This window comes from Amphiura filiformis, chromosome 6 (assembly GCF_039555335.1).
Source record: "Amphiura filiformis chromosome 6, Afil_fr2py, whole genome shotgun sequence".
NCBI classification, from domain to species: Eukaryota; Metazoa; Echinodermata; class Ophiuroidea; order Amphilepidida; family Amphiuridae; genus Amphiura; species Amphiura filiformis.
The window spans coordinates 22,480,177-22,506,532 of NC_092633.1; the positions used below are offsets into that span (position 1 = coordinate 22,480,177).

Below are 26,356 nucleotides of genomic sequence, written 5' to 3' on the forward strand. Positions count from 1 at the left end.
GTTACAACTTTCCCAAAAGATTTGCCTGGTCAACAAAGCTGGCAAAATTGAATTTGCTGAAAAGTTATACCAACTTGTTATAAACACGAATAGCAGCTAGCCAGACTCTTTGAGATAAACAAGGTCGATGACCAGCGTTTTAATTTACGATATTTTCCCTAAATGCTCAAAGTAAGCGCAGCAACTCCGACAGTGGATTCTCTGCGCCCCCGAGCGCAGAACATTCACTACCGGAAGTTCTGCGGAGGGGCGCAGGAGCTCCACTGGTGGATGACGTACATACATGAACTAATAGCCTACCAGTACTAAAGTACACCACCACACCCGTTACCCTCACCGTTCCTCACCACAGGCACGGATCATGGGCCAAGAAACCTTTTCCCCACCCTTTATGGGCCAAAAATCTTACCCCCCCCTTTACACATGCAAGTTTTATCATTTTCCTATTAAACCTAACGTTTTCCTACACCTTTTTGGTGTAGGCCTGAGAAACGGTGCCCAATTTACATCTGTGCCAAAAATCGCCCCGCCCCCTCCCCCTATAATTCCCCACCCCGGGCACACATGATTATTGTAAACCCTAACTCTAACCTAAAACCCTAAACTTTTGGCAGCACACCACTAAATCCTTCCGCATTTGGTGTAACCCTTGATAGTCCCGGTAAACATAGGTCGGTAGTGCAAACAAGTGGGTGTCCCTTGGGAGCAAGATGAGTAGCCATGATTGTTTATTATAATTAAATTAAAAGATATGCAATTGGTAAATGTTCAGAATATCACAAAATGATGCATCTTGATCTGGTCAAAAGTTTGGCTCCCAAAACTAATCCGCGTACGGACATGGTAAGGAGGCATTCGTGCAAGCTGAAAATAAGGGTGGCGCTGTTCAGGTCCCCGTAGCTTAAAAGTTAGTCTCAACTTGTGTCAAAAACCCATTTTAAATTAAATTTTAATCTTTATTTAAGACATTGGTGCTACCAAAATATGAAAAATGGTTTTACATGGGGTAGAAAAACAAACTTACTTTCATGTATATTTACACGTATTTCAATGGGAGTTTATTTAGTGGTGTGCGCCCTTTTACACCCAGGCCTGACTTTTACCCTAAATCTAATTTGCATAAAGCATCTTCCGTTTTGAGCCAATCAGCGATCTAGAGCTACGAGCTGTAAAATCGGCACCCGAGCTGTCTGTACGGTTTTCGCGAAAAAATAAGTAAGCTTAATTTTTTAAACATTAAAATCCGTACTATAATACTGTGAATATGTTTTCGATATTACTAGTTTGGGTGTTTGAATTAGGGTACCCGGTAACTCATACTCCTGGTGGACGTGGTGCAAGTACGTGACGGTGACTCTAATAAAGGTATGCTAATACTGTTTATTAAATACATGATTAGTCAGAATAATAATCAGACCCAGAACAAAATATTAATTTCTGACATGATCGTGTTCTGGGTCTGAACTGTTTCCATTCGAAATCTTGATGCTAAATTGGACAAAAGAGGCACATGGTCCTACTTCACAATTTTTTTAATCCCCTATTCATGTTGCGTGAATCACTCTATTGTGGACCATCCTTTTGATACTTGAGTATTTGGACAAGCGGAACAGTTTTGACAGGCCCTTTGTCTATAGACCACTTGACATCACTGTTTATCAACAAAGGCGAGGGACTCGTCTATCGATATGCTTGAACGAGCCGCTACACTGTTCAATGGCTTTCTTGTACTATATGAAATGTGGCGGTCGATTTAAAATGCACGTGCCCTTAGCAAACTACGATGCGTACGCACACTGCAGGGCAAAGAACAATGGAAATTGACATAATTCGCGTGCATACTGCCGGGCAATGACGTCACATGTCAAGTGGTCTATAGTCCTGCCAGCAAGACTTCAGTCTTTATCATAAACATAATGCCATCTACTGACCTGAGGTAGGTACAACGAGTTACAGTTACTGGAACTACTTTGTCTACCTCTCTGTTTGTAAACAAACGAGGAGGTCGAAATTGTCCTCCTCTGCGAATACGAAAGGTAGCGTAATAGTACGGCACTAGTAATACATATAACATAGACCGAATAATCAGTCCCAATACAACATCTGTATTTAATTTAGCGACTGAAGTGGTTACAATGCTAAAGTCCATGGTGGTATTTATGTCACTTTTTGTTGAATTTGTCTCACTTGCATTTTATAATAAATATATGAACCACTCCAAATCGTTGCTTGTATATAATACGAGGTTTGGGTGTACAATCGACGTCAATAGCCGTTCTGCATTCCTTAAAAAAATAAAAATTTGTAGTTACGCTTTTTTAGCGCAGTTTCTCTCACGCTCAAGTATTTACTTTTAAACTGGCATATGGAGCATGCGTGGCTAAGCTGAATTTATACTTCATCGCCGATCAGTACTTGACCAATGAGATACGCCGCTTTTTCCAACGCAACCAAAAGTGGTCTACCTCATTGGCCCAAAAAAAATCGCTATCGCTTAGCGATGTAGTATAAATTTAGTTTTAGCCTAAGTCTTTCGGCCCCGATCTTGAAGCTGGTAAACATAGTGGAATGAAATGGCCATTTCTCATTCGATGACCATGCGTAGCAGTTGAAGACTATTATGGGATGAACCCTAAATGCGGGGTCGGCCATATTTATTTCTGTTGTCCATGCAAACAAGATTCGCGATGAGCAGGAAATTTCGAAGGTGAAAGCGCAAGAAATTTGGGTTTCTTTTGTGCACATTTCAGTGCCCATCCAGAAGCTTGAAGTATTGCGCTCGAGAGATAAGTAAGTTATTATCGTGTATAGGGTATTGTAGGGAATTATACAAGATTATTTAGCCCTGGGTGAAAAATATCAAGTAAAACACATTGTGGCCGTTTGCAATTTCAGGATGTAAATATCGTCATCCTCGCCGAATTAAAAACATAGCGTAATAGTACGTCCGGCACTACATATAACATACTAGTAATAGTAATACTGGAGACTACAGACAGACCTACTCATGCATGTACGGCAGGCATGCATGCATGACAGGATAGCACAGAAATGACCAAGATACATAATGTACATGTGTATAATAATTTGCAGGTCCTTTTTAACTTAAGCGTGAACCCTCGCATATAGGCGTGCAATTTCAAGTGTGTATGTATATAAATACAGTTATACTTGCATGACTTGTGCAAAGTAATACATGCTGGATTAGCAGTACGCTTTTAGGAAATTTGTAAAATATTGTAGTTTTTAGTTGCAGCTTGAAAAAGAAGAATAGCATTTGTTTACATTTTGAGAGCATGCACAGCATAAACATGGAAGTAGGGTACTTAGCTCGAAATTCCCGTAGACATTTTATTGTTGTAATCTAGAAGTCTTTCAATTTACGCAAGTGTCCTAGAATAGTGTGATGTCATAATACAGCCTGTATGCCTACTTTGGTTCAAGGACTTCACTCTAGGTCAAGGGACTCTCTAAATCCGCAAAATATTTTTAAAAAAATGCAATTTTTTATTTTTTTATTTTCTTTATTTTTTTATTTTTTAAAATTTTTTTTGCTGGATTTGGACGTAAGTCGAGAAATAGACATCAGAATCCAAAAATCTAAACATCAGCGTGTAGCCCATCTAATTCTGCATCTTATACACCAATTTTACTGGAATCGGTTGACTGATCGCAAAGAATTGAGCGATTACATAACACTTTCGTCAATTCACTTCATTCCAAGTTTATTGAACACAATGCACACTAGTGGTTAACTGTCAATGGGCTTCATATTTTGTTCTGTGAAATCCTTTTCGTTAAAAACAATCTGTTTCTTGTACAACATTTAATTAGGTTTTGTTTTAATTTGAAAACCTGCACGATATTGAAAATGAAAGCTTGCATGTAAGATGATGCTCGGTACTTGTAAATATATTTTTTCGTTGATGTTGATATAAATGTTGCATAAAGAATTATTGCATAAAGAATTCCAGTTGGCTTAAAAAATTTCTCACACACATTAATATTTATGGAATATTTCCAAGAAATTGTAATGCAAAGTTTAAATCTTTTAAAACTTCAACATTAATGTTGCTTGGTATCAAAAATCACACGTAAAGCTGTAAGCACTTGATCATTGTTATTCTTGGCTCAAATGTTAAGATATAACATTACGAATTGAAGTTGGAAAGCTTCCAATTGCAGAAATCAAAGTTTTCTCGGACAAATAGTTATTCATCTTCAGTGAAAACATGAATGACATAACACCGTCCGATTATAAACTATATAATGTGGACTAAATTTAATGAGATACACAAACTTTAGGAAGTGGTGAGCGAGTATGAAAAAACCACCTGTTGATCAAACTTGGAATGAACTGAATTGATGCACGCATTATGTAATCGTTCGCAACCAGTCAACCGAATCAAATAAAATTTTCCTATGTGATGCACAACAAAATAAGCTATGCGCTACATTTTTAATTTTTTGATTCTGATGTCTATTTCTCGACTTACGTTCAATTTTATTCGCTCAGTAATTTTTTCTGGGATACCCTGTATGAGCTAGATCATTGCTTGAGCCAACTAAAAAAGTTATCCTTTCTGCACACTGATAATACCCAATAATAAATTTTAAACTTGCTAAATTCATTTAAATTTAAATTTCAGTTTGAACTCACTTGACAAGGAGCAAAATAAAGCTAACTACCGATATCTAATTGCATGAGAATGACATCATCCATGGAGAGCTTACCAATTATAAGTGCCCTAGCTAGCTCAGATAAACCACTGGAAAAGGCACAAATATGTGTTGACAATTATAACCAAGCAAATAAGAGGAGGAAAATAGATGGAGAGAGTAAAAACACACAGCACCATTGGACGACACAACTGATGCAAATCATATGTAGCCAAGAACCTGTTGTTGAAGGAACCAATCTTACATTGTAAGTAGACTGCTTTTTTATCACTTGAAGTCCCATTCAGTGATTCCACTGAAAGTGTCCAAAAATTCAACTTGTTTATAAATTGCTTAAAAGTGAAGGACAGGTCATTCAAATTGTCATTTGATATTTTTGAAATGCAAAATTTAGCAAAAAAACATGAAAACATCAGTATTGACTAAGTTGAATATTCAAATACATGTAGCTAATTTACATACTCTCAGTATTTAAAATTACAGATTTGTGTAAAATGCCTTATTTTGTCTTGAATGCATGACTTTTGACTGAACCATTAGCATGCTATGTTAGCACATCTATGACAAGAACATTGGTACCAAAATCTGAAGTTTAATGATTTTTACCAAGGAGGTTAGATATAGAAAGGAGAGGAAATAGATTACATAACGCATATTGTTCCTTTGTGCCTATTAGAGTTTCCGCCAAGCTATTCATCGAGAGGTACCTTTTGTTTGGGACAAAGGGCTTCCGCCATTAAATCGGTAACTGACCTGACAGCGTATTAATGCTATATAGGCAGGCCACTGTCATTAAGTGATCAAATGAAAGTCACGTGAAAGCGTCTACATTGACGAGAGGTACCTTTTGTTATAATACCACACAAGGGTGTGCTCGAGTTGTCGCATACACACAAAAACACACAATACCGTCGACATAGAATTATTGACCGCCCATCTTAATTTAGGCGCCTCATTTGAATAAATTCAATAGGGTTGCTGATCGATTACCCGTAACAACGTGTCATTGCTGCCAGGTATATAGGTCTATCTGTGTCACTTTCTATAATTAACTGCTTCGCAGCTATTATGTTGTTATCATGGTTATATAGGCCTGTTCAATAAAATCAAATGGATTTCTTAATATCACGAATATCCATTTTAAAAGCCAGGTCCAATTGAGGTAGTGAAGGAGGGTCGAGAGATGAAATGAGGAGAAGCGGATGGGTGATCGAGATTCGGGAGGGGCGGAAGACAAAAAAAAAAGGAAGAGGGGGAGAAGGAGAGCGATGCAGTCACAGGCTCTAAATTACATAGGCGTAGATCGGGGGGGGGAGTTGGGGGTAAATCCATTTTAGCGCATAAAAAAAAGAAAGGAAGAGGGGAGAAGGTGAGAGAGAGGTAGAAGGAGAGCGATGCAGTCACAGGGCTCTATATTACATAGGCGTAGATTGGGGGGGAGGGTTGGGGAATTGTCGATATAATCACCCCCCACCAATATTGACGCCTGTGTATTGGTTTCTGTCAAAATGAACCTCATATTTGGCCATTTAAGCCACAAAATGCCATTTTTTAGCGCTTTGCGCGAATTAATTCCATGTTTGTCCCATATTTCACCAGTTTAGTTTCAATAGGCCTATGCTAAAATTTTCCCGCGCATTTGTATCATAAGGTTCACTGTACTGGGTACTTAACCCCCCCCCCCCCATGTCAAAAATAAATCTACGCCACTGCTTAAGTGTGTGCATAAGAAAGAATAAGTGCAGAGAAAGGAAAAGAAAGGAATGAATAAAGAAAATAATAATTATTATTATAGAATCTAAGCATATAACAGCACTAGGCAGCCATTTAATGATGCCAAAACCTTAATACGTTACGTAATTAAAACACCCAGTCAGATATATTTCACACCTGCCAAACACATGTCACCCAATTTCGATAACTAGCGTTGAATGTACACTCTCATGAATATTGATTGGCAACATTTTCCAATATGTCAGCGCTCAAATCGGACACAATAGAACAATAGACCCTTCAGTGCGTTGATTTTTACGATCAACCTTCCTCCGAAGGTTTATTACTATGAAGGGTCATTACTTGGAGTTTAAAACAAGGTTTGTTATTCCGAAAGTCCAATACACTGAATTTTGAACATGGTTCATTATTCCGAAGGGTCATTACTCCAATGAATTTCAGTGTCACCCTTTGGAGTAACAAGTCTTTGGAGTGTTAACACTACAGAATAAGAAACCTTGTTGCAGAATAAGGATCCTTCGGAATAACGGTTCTTTGGAATAATGATCTGTTCTCGGTTCATCATGAGTGAATATGGTCTTGTGTTTTCAAAAATTTTACCTTTTCTGAACAATTTTGATATACTAAGGAAAAGTAGACTTGTCCACAGTCCTTGTATCTGTGTTTTCCTTTTATTCCTATTTCACATGGTCAGGGTGAGAATGATGTTGCACAGTGCGAGAATGGAAGAATCAAAGGATATTTCATACAAATTACATACTGTGAATGTATTATGTGAATCGATTTCTGGCAGAAAAACTTTAAATCTGGTTAATTATCTGCCCCCATTTCAAGTAGTAATTATGGCAAGAAATTAACACTTATGTGAGATCAACTCATCAATACTGAGAGGCCAGACAGTTAGTATTGATTACTGAAATGTCTAAAACATTTATTTTTGAAATATTTCATGGGTTTCATCCAAAAATGTGTCACTTTAAAACAAAGCAAATATGTTTCAGTTTTTACAATAATATTGCATGGGAATGAAATGATTTGTGTTACATATTAAATCAACATTTGGTACAGTGTGCTATCTACATGGAAACTTGATTTTCAATGTTATTTTGTAAATTTTTACATATGGTATGTTGTCCTGTTGTGCTGGCATAGATATTTATGCATGTTTCTAGACCCATTTTTCTACCCACTGACCCTACCCTAAAAAAAGGTTAATGTGACAAACAGTCATTTTTGCTATTAAAGCTGATTGTTTTAACCAGCTTCATTTTATACTTCCTTTTCATTTATATTCCTCTTTTTCTGTTCCAAAAAAAGGGGCTTTCTCACATTTGCCAAGACCATTTATTTCAGAAAGCATTTACATTGTACCTCCTCACTTTTATTCTATTATTTGGGTACTATTAATTTGCTATTAATCTATTTTGCATCTTTTGTTTGACCATTCACAGTATTCCCAAGATATCACTTCTTCCTGTTGACGTACAAAGGAACATCTTGGCATTTTTGGTCCATCACATTACAGATCTTTCAACCGATAACCTAAAATACATGTTACCCACCTTAAGACTGCTTCAAAACAAAGACGAATGGTGTGATTTTCACATCGCCACACTTCTCAATCATTTGAATTCAAATTCAAGACAGTGTCAAAGTCTAAAAAAACAGATACCAGCAAAATATATCAGCTGTCACCAGAAAGTAAGCCCAACCAGTCAAGAATCTTTTAACAGCCTACATGTATGCAGGGAGTTGTTTAAGAGAGACAATAATGACGCACCTGGTAGTAGTTCAGAGGTGGCAGATAGATGTAACCTACACTTTGATTGGTTCAAATTTTGTGTTCAAGATGCAGAAGTTAAAAATGTGACCAATGAGAAGACTTTACAGGAAGATGAACATTCAGGTTCAGACCACAGGGAAGAAAGGGATATAGAACTTACAAATCAACAAGAAGATCAAAGAAAACAAGCACATGATGATCAAGAGTTAACAAGAACTATCAGTACTTGTGATGTGATGGAAATGAATGAGTTGGCTAATTTGGATACTGCGTCAACTGCAGAGCAAATTGGCTCAGGTGATGGAATTTCAAATGAAGGAACAGAGGAGGGAAATGCACAGAATTTACCCATAAACCAAAGTGTGTCACAAGACCCGTCAAAGGAAGAGAAATCAAAGCCCAATGTTATTGAAATTGATGAAACATTGAAGGTGAGGATGTGATGTGTGTGGGTTCTTTTTTATCTATCAGGAATGGATCTGTATAATGTGATGGAACAAAGTGTGCAAATGAAGGAAGAAATTACATGTGCCACAGACTACCTGGTTCTTAGAATTACAATTGCTCCATATTTCACCTTCATGATGAAAACAAATTATCTTGTTTAGTTTTTGCTCAACATTTTATCTTCAAAGGTATTTTTCTAGCAATCTATACTCATTAACAGTGTAAAAGTCCATATTCACCATAATGTAAGTACTTTGTGTCATCATTTTACCATGAATTTAAAGGCAAATTACACTAGACAGATCGGATTCCACGCATTCCTATGCATCAATGCCAGGCATTGAAGTGGGCCATCCCACCTGATATGTGAAATGATGTACATGTAGGCTTTGTGGGAATTTTAAACTGTTCCATCACCTGTGTGACAAAAGGATGCTTAAAGTTTACAATGCAATACAATATAAGATTGATTTTGAATGTTTTTCCACCCAATTGGGCAGTTACAACACCAGTTTGATGCGGATGACCCCAGTAATGGCGGAATGAATTCTGACCATCACTTGGCTCATCAGATTAGTGTATACATACATGTACTTGATAATGATAGCAATTTAAAACCTTTGTTATTTATTTTTCTCTTGCTGCTTTTTCAGAGAAATCTGGATTTGTTGAAGAATGAACTACATGTATGTCCGACAGGAAGTGTTCTATCTGCAAAAGCCCAAGAAGCTTGTAGACAGATATTGCACTGCCCATCTGAGGTAAGAGTGATATTAAAATGTGCAAGAATTGTAAAAAGAAATGTTATAAAAATATATAGATTTGCTCATTGATGCACATTGTTGTAGCTCGGTTAATGTGAGAATGTGTTGCATTGATGTATGTTGCAGCTCTGTTACTGTGAGAATGCGTTGCACTGATGCATGTTGCAGCTCTGTTAATGTGAGAATGTGTTGCATTGATGTATGTTGCAGCTCTGTTACCATGAGAATGTGTTGCATTTAAGCATGTTGCAGCATTATATCAAACCGCATTTATTAACATTTGCGAAACATCAAAAATACATGAAATACACAAGAATAAAAATATTAATTACACAACAGAGATATTAAACCTAGGACAACTTGCTTACCCTGTCCAGCAGGGGGCAAGGCAAGGTAACTTTAAAATTTAAGAAAGCAAAAGGTTAATAAATTCCCAAAACCAATGGTGAAAACTCATTCATCAGCATCTACCCAAACACACCTATACCCACACTTACATACTCAACCCACTAATGCTTCCTCAACTCCCTTGCACATACACCTCAACTAAACACTTACACACTCCTGCTCCTGACTACACTCATTCACAACACAAATCTACACACTTACATGCACACACTCCTATAACTGCATAACAAAGCAAATGCATAAAATCATGGTCGTATTGCACATCATAAATAAATACAAGTATACAACATTGGAAAAGCCACATTTGAATCAAGTCAGTTAGATGAAGCAACTAGTCTCTGGGAGCCATCAGGCACACATGATTATGGAGGGTTGTAAACCCGAGAGGTAAACTTGCCATGGGAATAGAAGGAGAGAGGAGGAGAAGACCAGACAGACAACTTGCGCCTACTGAACATTGACTGCGAGCAGGTAATGGCGGTTTTGCAAACATCTTGCATGATGACTCTCAGAGACTGCTTGGAGACATTGGCATTACACAGATTCTTCAGACTAGCATGGAAGTCACTTTGGATTGTATGACCAAGAGATCCAACTTCAATGGTCACATATTGCACATTATCAAACTGTTCACCCAGTTCTTGGATAAGAGTCAGATAGTTTGGCTTGTTTGCTTTTCTGTCCTTGGCCTTGCACATACTTTGCTTAGAGTTGTGGGGAACAGTTAGTTCTCCCAGAGTCACACGATTCTTATTGCGATTGATGACCACAATGTCCGGTCTTGCCGAGGTTAACGAAATGTCAGGAGGAACCGTGGAAGGAGGGTTACTAGTTGCTTGGAAGCCAGGGATGTCAGCATATATTGTGCTGCCATCTTGGACATTGTCTTTCAAGAATTGAACAATTGATGACAAGACACAGTCATGTCTCCAGGTGAATCTACCCTGTTGAAGTGCTTCCTGGCAGCCATTCAGAACATGAAAAGTTGTTGGATTGGGTTGACTACAGAGGCAGCAAACAGCTGAAGTTTGGATCTTCCACCTACGAAGGTTACTGTTACTGTGACAATGTGTTGCACTGATGCATGTTGTAGCTCTGTTAATGTGAGAATGTGTTGCATTGATGTATGTTGCAGCTCTGTTTCTCTGAGAATGCATTGAATTGATGCATGTTGTAGCTCTGTTAATGTGAGAATGCATTGCATTGATGTATGTTGCAGCTCTGTTACTGGGAGAATGTGTTGAATTGATGCATGTTGTAGCTCTGTTAATGTGAGAATGTGTTGCATTGATGTATGTTGCAGCTCTGTTTCTCTGAGAATGCATTGCATTGATGTATGTTGCAGCTATGTTACTGGAAGAATGTGTTGCATTGATGTATATTGCAGCTGTTACTGGGAGAATGTGTTGCATTGATGTATGTTGCAGCTATGTTTCTGTGAGAATGCATTGCATTGATGTATGTTGCAGCTCAGTTACTGGAAGAATGTGTTGCATTGATGTATGTTGCAGCTCTGTTTCTCTGAGAATGCATTGCATTGGTGTATGTTGCAGCACTGTTACTGGGAGAATGTGTTGCATTGATGCATGTTGCAGCTGTTACTGGGAGAATGTGTTGCATTGATGTATGTTGCAGCTATGTTTCTGTGAGAATGCATTGCATTGATGTATGTTGCAGCTCAGTTAGTGGAAGAATGTGTTGCATTGATGTATGTTGCAGCTCTGTTACTGGAAGAATGTGTTGAATTGATGTATGTTGCAGCTGTTACTGTGAGAATGTGTTGCATTGATGTATGTTGTAGCTATGTTACTGTGAGAATGTGTTGCACTGATGCATGTTGCAGCTGTGTTACTGGGAGAATACATTGAATTGATTCATGTTGCAGCTCTGTTATATGGTTTCATGTAAGTTTCTTAATTGTTAAAGAATCAATAATATAGACAGTTTAATTTCACTTTCAAATGTGCTTGTTCTTTCCAGATTGCTGAAAGTTTGTGGAATCATCTTTGTATATCTGAAGTGCCACTAGCAGGGTTAGAGTGTTTATGTCAGTTTGTTACCCAGATGATAGGACCAGCAGAGCTAAGCAATACAGCAGCCTCAATCATGGCATCTAGCTGTTTTTACAAGAAGGTACAATGCATCAACATATTGCTGTACAGCATTAAAATCCTGACTTTTGTAATGATTAGGCACGGCACCCCAAAAAAAGATTGTTTGCTTGTCCTCCACCGACAGACCCTAATCTGGAAAATTTGGAAAAAGTCTTTTTTTGTTTTACTCTACAGATGAATACCAACCCTAATTTTGGAAATTCCAGAAAATAATTTTTTCTTTCAACATTTTTGACATCATGAAAGGTTTTTTTACAGTTTCTACACACTTCTAAACTGTTTTGAAAACATGAATGAAATGGTATACAGTAGAGAAATATCTCAATTAACAACTATTTGGGCTATTTTTGAAGCTAATAAAAGGCATACAGTCATGTTTTGGCTCTGACCTTTAAAAAGGGAATTCAAATAAAATAATCCTGATGGACCAACCCAATTCTGAAAATGTTGTAGAGGACAAGCAAACTATCTTTCTTTGGCCTTATCAGCAAGGTATATATTAGATAAATAAAATTTCATGGCAGGGATGCAGAAAGTTGGGGGGAGTGAGGAGCACCACTCTTAGGAAATGGGGGAGAAAAAGGAATCGGTAATTACTTATATAAAATAAATAAATAAATAAATAAATTTTGGTGTTTTATATAGCGCCTTTTCCGGATCTAAGAGGGATCAAAGCGCTGTAATTTCGCTGCTATGGTGGATCATCACAATCAGATCGCATCAACTAGGCTGGTTGCAGCCGAACTTGGTGCAAACCTATCCGCACTTAGATTGTAACATCCACCAATTATCTATGCAGCTCCCCAAATTCCATTGGGTGAAGGAAGTTTTTGATAGCCAAACAACTAATCACCGATTTTTTGAAAGCAGGAGGAAACCGGAGATCCCGGAGAAAACCTATGAGAGCGAGCATTGAATCGGGATAAACCAAGTGCACATGAGTCCTTGTGCGGCGCCGGGCTTTGAACCCAGGACCTCAGTGGTGCAAAGCGAGGGAACTACCGCTGCGCTAACTCGCCCTCCCATAGATATATATCTTTGTGTCATATTTAGCAAATATCATAGCCCATGTTTCACAGTGCATTAAAATACATGAAATGCTGATAAAATTGAGGGTCCGTTCACAGTAATGGGATCAAGTAAGACATTGGCTTCTACTAATATACACTACTGCAGTTCCTTCTTGCATGACTGTGATATGCAAATGGCATATTGGTATAATACGGTGTCTTAGGGAGCCATCTGTCCACCTGTCATTTCTCCTTTCAAAATTTCTTCCACAATGGGAAACATTCACACAGGTGCTAACTTACAACTATAGCTGTTGAAAAAGTTCTATGAACTCAACCAAAGTGGAGAGTCATTTTAAAGCCAGATCAATTCATATTTATTTGAACCTGTAGGGATGCTGCAGATTCATGGTTGTTTTTATATGTGACACAATCTGGTCCATGATAGAGGCCAAAGGTGGCAAATTTGAAATTGAAATAAAGGCAAAAATATGAAGTAAAAAACAATAAAAGACATAAGAAAAGACACATCACAAAACTTATGAACCAAGTATACCAGACATTGGTGTTTCCGTACATGATAGCCTAATGTTTGTACATGTATGTTTTAAGGTAATAATTATAGTAATACCTGGGAACCAAGGGAGAACAGTGCCAGTGTATTGATCGGTCACCCAGGTTAAATTACAAACAAACAAACAAACAAATAAATAAATAAGTTTTTGGTGATTTTTGTTGGAGTTGTTCTACAAAAATAAACAAAAGCAAAATTGAGAATAATTACTTTGAATAAACATGCACAATTTTATGAATACATATTTTTTTTAAACAAACAATTTATGTTCTTAGGCCTTATACAATCTTCTTTGTAACACTATAATTTGACTGGTATTTGTAATTTCATACAACTAGTCCAAAAATTTCCACTTACTTTGCAGACGTTTAGGAAACTCACAGTTTCCTTTATCGATGCTATTGTTGCAGTGACGATCTGTGTACAGCAGATGATTTTTGCTGCTTAGCAACCAAGTTGCCAGTTGATTTTTCAGCTATCAGATCGTCAAAGATGTGACTCAAGTTGTATTGCCCCTCGTCTCGGTTCATGGTTTTTCCCCGCTTTCTGATGGTGATTGCCTCCTTGATCCATCTCTTATATCTATCACTCTCTTTGCCTACGATTCTAGCCTCCTCCCAATTGATGACGAGGTTGTTGTCTACTACGTGGTCGGTGATGGCTGATTTATGAACTACCGATTGGGATGCCTTTCTGGTGGCTCTTGTTTTTATATTGTCACCAATTTTTTCAGTCTCAGTTTTATGCTCATCCAAACGTTTACCAAACTTTCTTCCTGTCTCCCCAATGTATGACAAGTCACAATATTTACATGGGATTGAATATATCACGTCCGTGGAATGATGGGGATCTCGCTTGTCCTTGGGATGAACCAGGAGATTCCGCAGCGTACAATTGGGTTTCATGGCGGTTGAGATATTGTAAGATTTAAAAACTCTCGAGATGCGCTCTGAAACACCCTCCACATACGGTATAACAACTAAGCTTGGTGGAATTGTCTTTCTTTGGTCTGTCTTTCTTGGGTTTAGGCTTAGCCATCTGGTCTTTCACTTTTTCAATACTCCATTCTGGATAACCACAATTTTGGAGAGCCCCTTTGATATGTGTTTCCTCCTCTACCTTTGATGATCTGATAGCTGAAAAATCAACTGGCAACTCGGTTGCTAAGCAGCAAAAATCATCTGCTGTATACAGATCGTCACTGCAACAATAGCATCGATAAAGGAAACTGTGAGTTTCCGAAACGTCTGCAAGTAAGTGGAAATTTTTGGACTAGTTGTATGAAATTACAAATACCAGTTTACCATGAACAGTCCTGATGAACATCTTCAAGAACTATAATTTGACATTTTGTTTCAGCTTATTGACACAGGCGATACAGTTCCCAGGGTGCTATCATCTACCATGTTTAGCTTTACCAAGGCCTTTCCTAAACCAGGAATTGGTGTGTTATTCTCACTTGTCACAAGACAAGATGCCACATCCTCACACTGTGATCTGGCTGCTAAGATGAGCAAAGATGTCCTGGACAGTGAACATAGGATTTACTTCTTAAAGTAAGTTTTACATCAAACAAATTACTCTGTGTTGTGCTCTTGGGCAAGACACTTTACCTTACTTGCCTCTCTCCACCCAGGGGTGAAATGGGGAGCTGTTATGAATATTGTCCATTGAGCGCCTCCCAAAGGTATGAGCATGTCTTTGGCATTGTATGGCAGCTGACATATTCTAACAACAGCGGAATAAATGTAAAGCATAAAACAATGAATCTTTTTCACTAAAATAGTCCCTCCAAGCAAATTCTTTGAAATGGGCCCCTTTCATAGACCAGGGTCTGAGTTATGCCTCATATTACCCACCCAAGCAGGTATTACTGTATTATGTAGAAACAAACGATGTTTCACATAATTTGATGATTGCATCAGCTCTGATCATCTGATGTCGAGTATTTTTTACAATACTCATTTTGAGTACTCTGTGGTCTGCACCAGGGTATGCAAGTGCTATGCGAGTGCTTTCAAACTCTTGTGTGGATGGGGTAATACACACTGCATGATGAAATTTATAGCAATAGAAAGCATGCAGGAGGCTGTTAACTACTGTGATATCTACCTGTGTACCACAACCTGAAGGATATTGCCCTGAGGGTTACAACTACCTGAATCACAACCCCCTCCCTTGAATAGCCTAGTGCTGTTGTGAAGTAGGCCAAGTAGTCAGTGAGCATAGCTGCTCTATTTGGCTATGTAATCAGGCAGCCATGAGCCAGTGGTACCTGTTGACCATAAACTGATAATGTTACCCAATCTATTTCAGTGGTTTACTACAGTGCAAGGAACTCCAATGGGGTGAACAACACACAGGTCTTGTACAGAGTATCCTCAACACAAAGGTAAAAGTCAAAATTATAAACAAAAGTAATACAAATAATATAGAATTATGTCAAGAGTGGAAGATATTTTGTTATGGGAAAAACAACATGTGTAAGTGTCTAATACATAAATGGTTGAACTCCATGAGAACTACATGCCGATTGGCCAAAAAGAAGTTTTCATTATCAATTGGACCAATCAGCAACATTGTTAGAATAATTTCACCACGCAAAAGAATTGGGGTGATTTTGCAAAGCTCCATTCTGATAAATTGGTGATTAAAGTGAAGATATCATGTAATTGATCAATCAGAGGCAATGTTAGATCGGCAGGTAGTGCTCATGGGGTTAACATCTTCTCTGAAGGACAACACACTACCATGGTTTATTTACTCAGTGGGGAGATTAGAAGTATGTGATAAATATAGGCCAACGTAGTATTTTAACTTCAATTATCACTTATTTGGTTGCTTGTTTTTATTTCCGGAGTGTAGCCAACTCTGGATCAGAAATCCCTGTCAACATTAGTGACATCATTAGTACAACCAGGCATGGTGCATCATTCCTGCAAAAAGTTTGCCAAGTTAATGCTTTTCATCATAAATCAATATGGAAAACAGGTAAGGCCATGGAATGTGTATTGAGAAAGCAAAATGCAAGCAAGGGTTGTACAAAATTTATAATTTGTTCTTATTCAGTGGGTGCGAGCTAAATTCTGAAGTCTCTTCAGCAGCCAGTTTGGATCTGCTCCCTACACACAAACCGTCTGTAAATTACAACCTATAACTCCATTTCTGATTTGCTAAGAGAATGAACGTCTATAGAAACTGAACCAGAGAGATGCATCCGGGAACTTGAGTTGAACACTTGGCCGGAATAATCAGTTGTGCGAGCAGCATTGAAAACCCACTGGTAGGGGTGATTTGACTTGTGACATCATTGCCTGGCAGTATGAGCACACATCCTCACAAATTCCATTGTTTTTTGCTTGGCAGTATGTGTGTGCATCATATTTTATTCATGGCCAGTTTTTATAAAACTCCCGCCACATAACAAATAAGGCTGTTCAACATTGTGGTGCTTGTACGCAGTTCACTCAAGCATATCAATATACCAGTCCCTTGCCTTTGTTGATAAATATTGAGGTCAACTCATGTAAGTGGTCCATGGTTTACATGTGAAAAATGAATGTGTGTCCTTGTTTGCACTCCTATATACACACAGTGGCGTAAACTGGGGGTGCAGGTTTATTTCCTCAGTGAGGACCATTGTCACCCTCCTAATGCTACCTCCAATGGGCCATTCCAGTCAAAATCCATACACCCCCTACAGAAGACACAACCTTAGTCTTCAACTCAGGGAGTGTGGATGTGAAATGGAGTTAGCTGAATGGGTGACTCCATTTGAAATCAGCACCCCCTGTGTGGAAGATTAAAGTCATATCTACCATAGGGGTGTATGGATTTCAACTGAAATAGCACAGTGAGTTGGCAGTTTATACACGTCTTTGATCAATTTTCTGAATAGATGTATATTTTCATTTGATTCACAGATGAATACAGCAGATGTGAGGAGCATGCAGAGTTTGGTTGCAACAAATCAGACTTTTCTTAAAAAGGCAGCACTAAATGCCTTAAAGAAATTTTCACCTACATCAAGTTAAGCCAATAAAACAAACAATAATCAGTGGGTCTTGAAGTTGAGACAAAAGCAGAGTTTTCTTTGACAACAAACTGCACTACAATGCACAACTTATTGCCAGAAAAAGACAACAAAAAAAACCAAAGTGAAGGACATTATGATATTTTATCTACTTGTAGATGTATTCCATCTGAATGTGCAGATGAGCGTTATTCAATTCTCATGATTCACAATACAATGCGCTCTCAGTGGTTGCTCTTGTCAGTCCAATTTTTGACATCTAGGGTCGACATGCCATTATCCACCATTGGATTTTCACGCGAGTGTGATGTTGAAAACAGTTCCACAAAGGATTCCATGTGATCAATAGCTAGAAAATGAATCTACTATAACTTGTAACTTGCTGTTTTAGTCAGTGGCGTGTGCAGCACATTGAAAGTGGGGAGGGGCCAGGTTGTTCAGTTCCCCCGAATGGAGTCTAATTAGGAGCAAATTTTGACGTTTTAACGTTTTACCCCCGAATGACCAACAAACGTGGGGGGCATGGCCCCCCTGCCCCCGCCACTGGTTTTAGTGTGCAATCACATGTAACGTCATTATATTGACATTTTAAAAACACATGACATATGTTCCTGTGTTGTATACTTAATATTTTGCGGTCTCTGGATGTAGACCTTTGCCCATGATGCACTGCATATTTTGTCATTTTCCTAGCAATCGCTGGAGGCGCATCGTATTGTGAATTAACCAAATTCCTTTTATGGCATAGGGCATTACTGATGTGCCCAAATGGAATCTAGACTGACGCTCATGACAAGCAAAATAGTGTACCTCTGCATTATTTAGCCAAGTGCCCAGCAAACTTGTGGCTGTTTATTAGCATTAAATGTGCGAATGTGTTGTGGTGAAGTGGGCCAAACGCTGTATGCACAAACCCATGTAATAATCAACTTGAAACATAAACATCACAGATCAAACCATACAGCAGTGTAAGGGTTGAATACAGGGTGTATCAAAATGTTTGGTACCCATCAGCTTTATCAAATTCAACATCAGATCCTCTTGAAATGACTACAATTTATAGTTTTATGAACTTTTATTGCATATATCTACAAATAAGGTGGCTGTTATGCCGCATTTTGATGTGGCAGTCTTGTTCATATTCACTGGACATTGATAGGTACCAATCATTTTGATACACCCTGTAGGCGAAAAGACCAACAAAAAGTTTTGCTATTGTCTTCAATGGAGGAATTAATGTTTAACAGAAAACTTCCCAGGCAAATATTTCCTAGTTGACTTGCTTCAAATGTAATAAAATATCGATTCCAGACCAAACAATTGTCCAATTATGATTTTATTTAACTAGGTCCTATGAAAATGTGATTATTGGCTTCCTTGACTCATTTCCTAAGAAATATGGCAGTGGGGAGTGTTCAGGTATATGGCTCACAATGCGCCTTTTGTTTTACATGTAAATGTAATTTATGTGTGCAGTATACCACCCGTACTGAAGAGTGGACCGTTGTAGCACCGGTATTTGCTTCCAAGGAGTTTTGTGTGTGTGTGATAACAGCACATTTAATAAAAGACAGACATTTCACAAAATTATAGAACAAATTGTTTTATTGACATAACTTGATTGATAATGAAAAGAGCATCATTACACTACACAAGAAAAAGGTAGGTTGGTGTGTAATTTTTTTTTCTTTCATTTTTTTTCTTTACATGATAATCATGTTATATGTTTACATACACAAATGTTGTAAATACTTTTTCCTGGTTTGTTGCAAACCTTCACAACATCTCTACAATCTAGAATCATTATATGCAAAAATAAGCAGTACAAAAAAAAGACGTAAATGATATAAATAGAAAACTGATAGGACTTCTCACCAGTTGAACAAGTTCCTTTATAATAAATTTGACATGCGCAATAGTTGCCTCCTTTAGCATGGTTCTAGGCCTACAATTACACCCCAGGATAACTGTAAAGTGGAGATTTTCAAAGAATTTTGTGTCATTTCTGACAGTGACAAGGGGGCATTTATGCTTCAACAAAAGTTCATATTCACATAATGTGACCTGGTTTCCACAAAAATAAGTGTAAAGTTGCAAGTTAGTGGTTTTGAGACCTTCCAATTGTTCGAGTTGCTATTCTTTGTTTGCAGACACCTGTATTTTCAGTGGTATGTCCCTTTGCGAATGGGGACATCATATTCTGTCTCTACTCACAAAGGACATGCCACTGTCAATATAGGTGTCTTTAAGCAAAGAACATCATTTCAACAGTTGGGACGTCTCAAAACTCCCAATTTGTGACTTTACACTCATTTCGTGGGAGCAGGGCACATATTGTGAAAAGGCATCCCTATATACTACTTTTATCCTGAGTTTTACCTCAAGTTTGGTAGTTACGCTGGTCATTAATTGTTTGTGTCACAAGCATTTTTACAACCTGCCTTTGTATGCATGTGTATACACTCTGCAGAATTGGATAAGCACTCAATATTGGATATTATACAGTCATATAAAGCACCTACGTCACTACAAACTCAAGGTGAAACAAGGTATAGGAAGTTACAGTTAACACTTGCCAGGCAATTGGAACAAACAGGTCACACTAATACTTAATCAGTTACAGAATAAAGCACGACTTATGTAATGAATAGAAGCTGATAAAAGGTATTCAGCGATGTACCTTAAATTTAGGCTAGAATCTCCCATAATAGCATACCAATGGCCATCTACGATGAAGTTGACTAAATAATCACCTAATTGATTTATAAATATATTTTCATGTGCTACCTGCAATGCATTCCTGGTCCCTTGTTAACCTTGTCAGCAGGGGCAGAATTTTGTCATTTGATTCTGGCAATTTGTGTGAATCAGTTGATATTTAATTCTCAGCCAATCTTTGTGCATGAATCAAGTAAGATTCACAAGAATCTTAGCGAGAATGGATTGGATTCACAGATTCTTTCCAAATTCTAGCCTTCGCTGTGGTTGTGCCAACCAGGATTATATGTACTTACAGAGATATTAGGTGGAAAAGGTTTAAGAGAGACCCTCTGCTTCATAACATCAAATAATAAATTTTCAGTAAAGTTGAAATAAACAGCATGTTTCCATTCTAGCCCTATGCACACACAGTTAAAGAAGCAATGCGAGAAATATGCAATGATAGTTTAAACCAAGAGGACCATAGCTATGAAGCTCAATCGTTGGCCAGTTAAAAGTTATGTAATTGTGGCCCTTGAACATGTTTGAAACAAAACTGCCAAGAGGTTATACAGGTGGTTTTGCTTTAAACATGTTCAGGGGCCAATGACACATGTTTTTACTGCCCAATGATGTCATGTCATTCTCAAGAATATCAGCATATCAGTGTACACTTGCACATATTCAGTTAAGGCATTTTCATATGAAAATGATTGTTTACTTTGATTAATCCGAGTTGAAGGGCACACAAGTCTTAGAATACCTTACATAATATTGTTTGTTTCCACTTCAGCTTGTAAAACAAGTAATTCTTGAATTGCTTTGAACTTGCATTGAAAACAAAAACTCACCTCTGAGGGAACAGTTAACGCTTTCTTTCAATTCAAAAGTCAAAAATGTTCAACCCTTTTTTAAGATAATTAATACAGAGCTTTCTTGGTAAAAAGATGATAGTGTTTATATACCAAGCAGCAGCAGCAGCTTCAAATTTATAATACAAGACATTTTCAGCATTTTAATAAATCGGTTAAAAGGGCCGGGCCACTTCTTTGAGCTAGTGTTATTTTAATAAGAAAATAAATATGTGACGCCATCTGATTCAACCAAGTCAAAGGATACAACTTTGGATATTAATCATCATCTTGCCAAATTTTTAAGGGTTTTTTTTGCTCCCTATTTTTGCCTTAATATCTAAATAAAAGCTTACACGTCATACACTGGCACTTGAAACATTACACACCAGTGCACAAGATTAATACGATGCGCATCATGTTTTTGATCTTGTGTGTATTGTTTTCCCTGACAACTAAAATACAATGCGTCATTCATTCTTCCCTTCGGCCTGGTTGAATCAGATTACTTCACATATGTGATGCGATCAAGCAAAATCAGTCGTAACTCGGAAATATTGATTTTGAGATATAGCCATACAAAGGAAGTATTTTCTTTTGTTTCCTGTTGTTTTGGAAACTCTTTAATTAATTGCTCATATCTTTGGAACTAATTGTTCAATTTCAATGGGTTTTTCTGCAAAATCCAGATTTGTAAAATTAATGCGCTTTACTAAAATTCAATATTTTTAAATTCCGACTGATTTTGCTTGATCAAGCAAAATCAGTGGGAAATTGGATATATTGATTTTTAGATATAGCCAATCAAAGGCAATAATTTCTTTTGTTGCATTTTGTTTTGTAAACACTTCAGCTGTTCACATGTTTGGAACTAAATGTTAAATTTCAATTGAGTTTCCTGCAAAATTAGCTTTGCAAAATGCTTTATACAATCATGTAAAAAACTTAAAATTGAATATGCCCGACTTCAGACTGATTTTGCTTAATCACACTACATATGGTATTCTGTTCATAAGCACACTAACATACTCATCCACAAATCTGCTGAAATGCTACATGGTCTTGCAGCCTCACCCCACACAAAAATGCTGTATTTTTGCAATCTTTATCAACATGTTTATCATTTGGAAACAGACATCGCATCTATGCATTATTTGTTTACAAATGTGAAACGTTTCACACAAATATGAACCAATGTAGCTTGGCAGTTTAATACTGTGTTCGCTCACAAATATTATATATCAGAAATATTAAGCAACAAATCCGACAGGTAAATTAGCGGAAGATAAGGCAACACTTGATCAAAAATCACTATTTCTGCTGTTTCTTTACAACAATATAATGCAGAGTGATAAGAAGCAGCAAAATGAAATACATCAGATGTTGCTGAAATTGACTTGAGATAACACCAAAATATTGGGATTCTTTCAATTGGTTACATTAATCAGCAATTGATACATCTGAATATAAAGTACAATTTGGACGGTGGTTTCAGCACGCCATTGGGCCATTTAATACTAATCTCATTTTGCTTGATTACATAGAATTTTCTCAAACCTAACAATGCTAATTTACTTTCCTATCAATACCTGCTATATCTCAATTGATTTCCCCTTTATCAAGAATCGTTGGGCTTGGTAAGTCCAATCTTACTGAGTAAATGTTCTCCAAAAAACTGTTTACACTAACACAGAACCACAACTCTATAATAATAAGCAACCCATAAAAACTTTGCCCAGAAATAAAGAAAATATTGTAATACAAGATGTTTCTGTTAATTAATTTATTAAAGGTTGTATCAATTTTGAGCAGCCTGGTCATACTCAGTGCAGTGGATACCACTTACGAATGATGTGGGTTCTTCACACCGGTATACAATCCTGTTCTGTGTATGTCTTGTGCATCTTGCAGGACTGTAAATATTGTTCACAACCAACATTCATTGCATCCTTGTAACATGGACCACATTCCTTATAGGATATTTGCTAAGCTCCCCAATCTCATAAAAGAAAGTCTCTTGCCCAAACTAAGCAATTATATAACTATACTTGTCAGAGTTCTGGGTACCGATGGCGATTCATAACCTCATTAATAAACGCGATGTGTGCGATCCAATTATACTTAGTTATTTGTGAAAACGCTAACGCAAATCGAGGTCATTAATATCTCACAATTGACCGCAAAATGCGTAATTGTTCCAATGTCGCACACAATTGACCGGCGTTCGCGTGTTGTTGTGCGTCGAACAAATTTGCTGGCGCTGGCTGCCGTATTTGGATTTGCGCTACCATATTTGCACAGATTGTGATACGTACTTTTGTTATTGGTCGTCATGTTTTAGCCTGATCGATTTTTGGAAAGGGAAGATGTAAAAATCATCTATTTTTATAAACTTTTGAGTAAACTTTTGTGTATTTTGTAAGGTGAAGAGATTAAAGTGATGGTTATGAATGAGGTTAATAACTTTGCATCGGTAATATATCGGGCATTGTGAAAAATCTAAACATTTTGCTTTGGACCTCGGAATATCCCTCGGGCGAGGCAAAATGTTTAGATTTTTTCACAATGCCCTCCAAATAACCGATGCATGCAGTTATTAACCTCTAATCATTGAGCATGTACATGAGGTTAAGTCTCCACCCCTCTACCAACAGGCTATTCCAATTAATATCCATGATACACCTATGGAAGTCATAGCCTTAATCTCACACACATGGGATATGAATTTTAAATGGAGTCAGCCATTCAGGTAACCCCATTTGAATTTCACACTCCCTATGTAGGAGATTAAGGTCTTCCATAGGGGTTGTATGGATTTCAACTGGAATAGCTCAATGGGCCAACCTTATTGTGGACATCATTGCTTTTTGTAACACTTCCGTGTTCACCCTTGACGACAGCACATAACTCTGAACAGTTAGAGAATTTAGTTTAGTCCAGTTTTATATTTTCAATTCAAACTGTGGCTGGATGGAGAGTTGATGGCTAGGCAAGCAAGTGTTGTCATATACATGCATAGATGGGGGTTTTCAACTCTTTGTACAGTAGCAAAACATAAAAACCTAGTTCTGGAGTTGAGTTTTTCCCAATTTAAAAGGTCAAGTGATGCCATCATGCTTTGTATGTACACACCACACACCTCACAACACACCTCACAAGTCTACAACTTGCATGACTGATTAATGTTTTTCACATGATTATCTAGAAACAATAACATGTTTACAGACATGTATGCATGCACAAATGTTAGATTTTACCAGCAGATTCAAAATGCTCACGATTTATGTTTCAATGGCTGGGGAATTTACACTGTACGTATTAAATTAAAGTTGGAAGACAACAAATAATTGGTTATTCCATGTAAGCAAATAAATTAGGGTACTTATCAATTGATAGTTGCAAGAAACATCAATGTACTAATATTTTCTACCTTGCCACCTGTAGACACTCTACCATCTCCTAAAACAGAGAAACTAAAACGGAGAAAAACACACACAGGCAAGCTTTTTTCATGCATTGAGTGATAAATGGTGAGCAAAGGGAATTGGGTAACTTAATTTTAAGTTGAAAACCAATTGAGTTTTTGTTTTGCTATGAAATTGACCACCAATTGGTTTTTGGTTATTCAGGCATGATATTGATCATTTGTCAAAAATAGGAAAATATGAAAAAAATTCGGAAAACACAAAAAAAAATGGGCTAAAATGCCCTAAATTAAACTGAAAAATATATGAAAACGTGTAAATATTGGCTATAACAAAATAGGGATTCCTATTGAAATAGGAAAAATATCACACCTGTTATTGCAGCATCAATTATTTTCAAACTTTTAAGAGCCACCATTAAAGGTTAATATAAGAAAGTTCATTTTGCAACTTCCAAACCGCACCCATTTGTTTCGTAATCTTTGGTGGTCATTTGTTCAAACTGCAGCTAACAAAATTGCACAAAGAAGCGCATACTTTATCTCTCATAATGCTTCTACCCAATTGTGTGAAAAACATATCGTCGTTGGACAGGAAAAACCTCCTGTGTGCTACTGCTTATGGCCCCGAAACATGTTTAAAACAAAACTGCCAGCAGGTTACATAGGCAGTTTTGCTTTAAACATGTTCAGGGACCAAAGACGCATAGGTTTTTCCTGCCCAACGATTTATATGGACAAAGTCAAACTTCAAGTGTAGACTTTCTTTTTGTGGGGTGTAAAGTACAATGTATGTTGGTCAAGCCTTATGGCACAACACAAGCAGGCTACCATATCATACTTTCAATTAAAATGCTGATATTAACAAACATTGCAACAGCTTGAAAGGATATATACCATCCGCATCACAAACCATAAAAACGTTATATATATATATTTATAAAGAAGTGTTAATAGCGCTTTTTTTCAATCTTAATATTTCTATGCTACACTAATATCAATACACATTTACCTAAATAACATATTATATCACAGACTTATTTTTTTATGATACACTATTAACTGCCTCATTTCTGTATTACATGACACACTGTGTATGTTACAACAATAGAAACCAGCTGGTTCTTAATTGTGCAAGCAAATGGGGTTGACAAATACAACATCATAATTAAATAAAGAATTGTGTCAGAAAATTAGAAACGTTACAATTTATAATGACAATTATTATCTACCGGGCTATTGCAGTTGAAATCCACACACCCCTATTGAAGACATGACCTTAATCTCCCACACAGGGAGTGTAGATTTTAAATGGAAGCCAGCATTCAGGTAACCCAATTTGAAATTCACACTCTGCATGGGAGATTAAGGTCATGTCTTCCATACAGAAATGTATGGATTTCAACTGGAATAGCCCATTGCAGCTCCAGTGACACCTCATTATTTTCCCTGAACCTTTGGATGTATTGTAATAAGAATTACACTTTGAAAATCAATAACAGGACTGTAGTGCTAGTTGTCATACCCCACCGGTGACCTAATCCTACTCAGGGCAATATGCATTGAGATGTCACTGGAATTGGAACAGATAATAATGATTTTTTGCCAAAAATGAAAGAAACACTGATGCTAGAGTTGCCAGTGACTTCATTCTAGCACAAAAACCAACAATAGTTATATTATTTCCTCTCAAATGTGATTCTATTTCGCCTGGCCGATATATCGTTCTGCTTCGTCGAAAAAACAGCTCCAAACCATCCACCAGGGCAGAAATAATCTACACTTCCAATATTATAAATACTTTTTTTTTCTTCTTTTCGTTTCTCTTTAAGTA

General features: G+C 37.3%; 1 protein-coding gene across 2 annotated transcripts; it reads left to right on the forward strand.

Moving 5' to 3' along the window:
• Positions 1-1,308: 1,308 nt before the first annotated feature.
• Positions 1,309-19,104, forward strand: LOC140155153 (uncharacterized). Of its 2 annotated transcripts, none has more exons than XM_072177878.1 (9): positions 1,309-1,365; positions 4,650-4,927; positions 7,866-8,628; positions 9,298-9,405; positions 11,797-11,949; positions 14,874-15,070; positions 15,831-15,906; positions 16,380-16,505; positions 17,438-19,104. In XM_072177878.1, exons 2-9 carry the CDS (start codon positions 4,704-4,706, stop codon positions 17,546-17,548), a joined length of 1,758 nt encoding a protein of 585 aa, XP_072033979.1. In that variant the 5' UTR covers positions 1,309-1,365; positions 4,650-4,703; the 3' UTR covers positions 17,549-19,104. The 2 variants fall into 2 exon arrangements, with proteins under 2 accessions (XP_072033979.1, XP_072033980.1); XM_072177879.1 differs by lacking the exon at positions 1,309-1,365 and adding an exon at positions 2,662-2,790.
• Positions 19,105-26,356: the final 7,252 nt, after the last annotated feature.

Excerpts from the sequence above, each read along its gene's own strand:
- LOC140155153 (XM_072177878.1), top strand. The coding sequence starts at position 4,704 with ATGAGAATGACATCATCCATGGAGAGCTTACCAATTATAAGTGCCCTA. Across the intron at positions 4,928-7,865 it reads GAAGGAACCAATCTTACATT|TATTCCCAAGATATCACTTC; the intron begins GTAAGTAGACTG and ends GACCATTCACAG. Across the intron at positions 9,406-11,796 it reads TATTGCACTGCCCATCTGAG|ATTGCTGAAAGTTTGTGGAA; the intron begins GTAAGAGTGATA and ends TGTTCTTTCCAG.